A 1853-nucleotide genomic window follows, 5' to 3' on the forward strand; every position below is an offset into this window, starting at 1 on the left:
AATTATCTTTATAGAAATACTTCTATCAAGTTTATAAACAAAGTAGAAATGACATAATTAGAATATTATCATTTTGCAAACCAACTCCTAGTTGGTTTGTTATCTGTTGATAACAACAGATCTAGTCATTGCTTACCAATAGACACTAACAAAATGCACACACATACACAACATACACCAAAAGACAATCTGGTATTTTGTGTCTCCTGAGTAAAGTACACAAGCCCACGATGTCTGGGATTTTCTTTAAACAGAACTGGAAGAGGTATAGATGTGTAGGGTGATGAGGGTATAAAGTAATAAGATTGGCCATGAGTTGATAATTGTAGAACCTGGACAGTGAGTACATGTGGTTTTCTCTCTTTTGTAGATGTTTGAAGTTTCCATAATTAAAAACTTTAAAATAATGTAGTTAACAAATAAATTGTCAGAAATACAAAGACTTATATTTACAATATCCACTGAATCTTATTTAAACCACTCAAAAGAGGAAACAAAATAATATCAAACAGCAATGTTTAAGCAAATTCAGTTACACTTTTACAACAGAGTACTGTGAAGCTGTAAAAATCACATTTTCACAAACAGTTAAGTGACATGATGGCATATTCATAAACATAATGATAAACAAAAAAATTTTAATTTGATCTCAATTCCATTAAAGTATGCATATTTGCATTAAAAAAAATACCTAAAGAAACACAACAAAATGTTAGCAGTATTTATCTCTGGGTAATGAGATTACAGTTGGATTTTATTGTCTACTTTCTCCTCTCTGGTTATGTCTACATTGGACAAGTTTTCTTTTACCATAAACAAGACGTGGCATGTTATAGACCAATTAGAAAAGAGAGGCCTGGAGGAAGAGAGGCAGGAGGCAAGCAGATAGCAGGAAGTGTGACTCAGCTTGCGTGTGCAGAAACGCAGCTTCCAGCTCTATAGAAGAAACGCCACAGGGCCACCAAGCTCCAGTGACACTGCAAAAGGCCTGGCAGGTGGCAGGCAAAACAAAAGCCATTTCACCAGCGGGAAGGACCCCAAGGATGGAGTCCAGACTGCCCGCTGTGTTGTGCATTGTGGCGGCCTTCATCCACCTTGGTAGGGAGCTAACTGTTGCTGGGGCCTGAGAAAGGAGGTTTGGGAAATAATTTAGAAGAGAACTTAACTGTGCCTTTCCCCCCTTTGTTTTCTGGGTCAAAAGCTAGCTATTTGTGACAGCTTTCTTGGGAGCAATATCAGCAGCTAAGTCTTATTCTTTTCTACAGGTTCCAGCAATTCAGAGACGGTCCGTCAATCTCAGAATAAAGTGTATAAACAAGAGGGAGAATCTGTGACCTTGGACTGCAGCTTCACCCTCAGCTTTAACTACTATGTGATGAACTGGTATCAACAGCCTTTCGGTGAGAGGATGACTGAAGTCATGAGTATTTATTCTGATAGCACCAGCTCTTCGAAAGGACGATATTCTGTGTCATTTCAGAAAGGAAACAAAATTCTAACGCTCACCATCACAGGCTTAACGCTTACAGACTCAGGCGTCTATTTCTGTGCTGTTGGAGAAGTTCCACGGTGAGAGGAGTGACAGGGGAGCCTTACAAAAACCCCCTAAGCTCAGCGTGAAACAGCCACCTGCTCCAGGAGCTTAGAAAACAACCCGCAGGACAGGAAAAGGGTAGACACGAAGGCACACTGGTGGCACTAGTGGGTCTAGAGAGGAAGCTTATGAATGTTCTAGCAACAATCTTCCCACATCTGGTATCAAAGAAAGAGTTGTGGTTATAAAATCCCAGCCTCAAGAGCATTTTCAATTCAAAGTCTTGTGCCTAAGCATGATCACATAGCTAATCGAGATA

At 39.7% G+C, this 1853-nt stretch overlaps 1 gene segment (V, D, J or C); it reads left to right on the plus strand.

Annotated features, from left to right (window-relative positions):
* Positions 1-437: 437 nt before the first annotated feature.
* Positions 438-1573, plus strand: LOC125755651 (T cell receptor delta variable 1-like). The segment is given in 2 exon segments: positions 438-1098; positions 1266-1573. Coding segments are annotated over 2 exon segments (363 nt in total).
* The last annotated feature ends 280 nt before the right edge of the window (positions 1574-1853 follow it).

This window comes from Canis lupus, chromosome 8 (genome assembly GCF_003254725.2).
Source record: "Canis lupus dingo isolate Sandy chromosome 8, ASM325472v2, whole genome shotgun sequence".
NCBI lineage: Eukaryota > Metazoa > Chordata > Mammalia > Carnivora > Canidae > Canis > Canis lupus.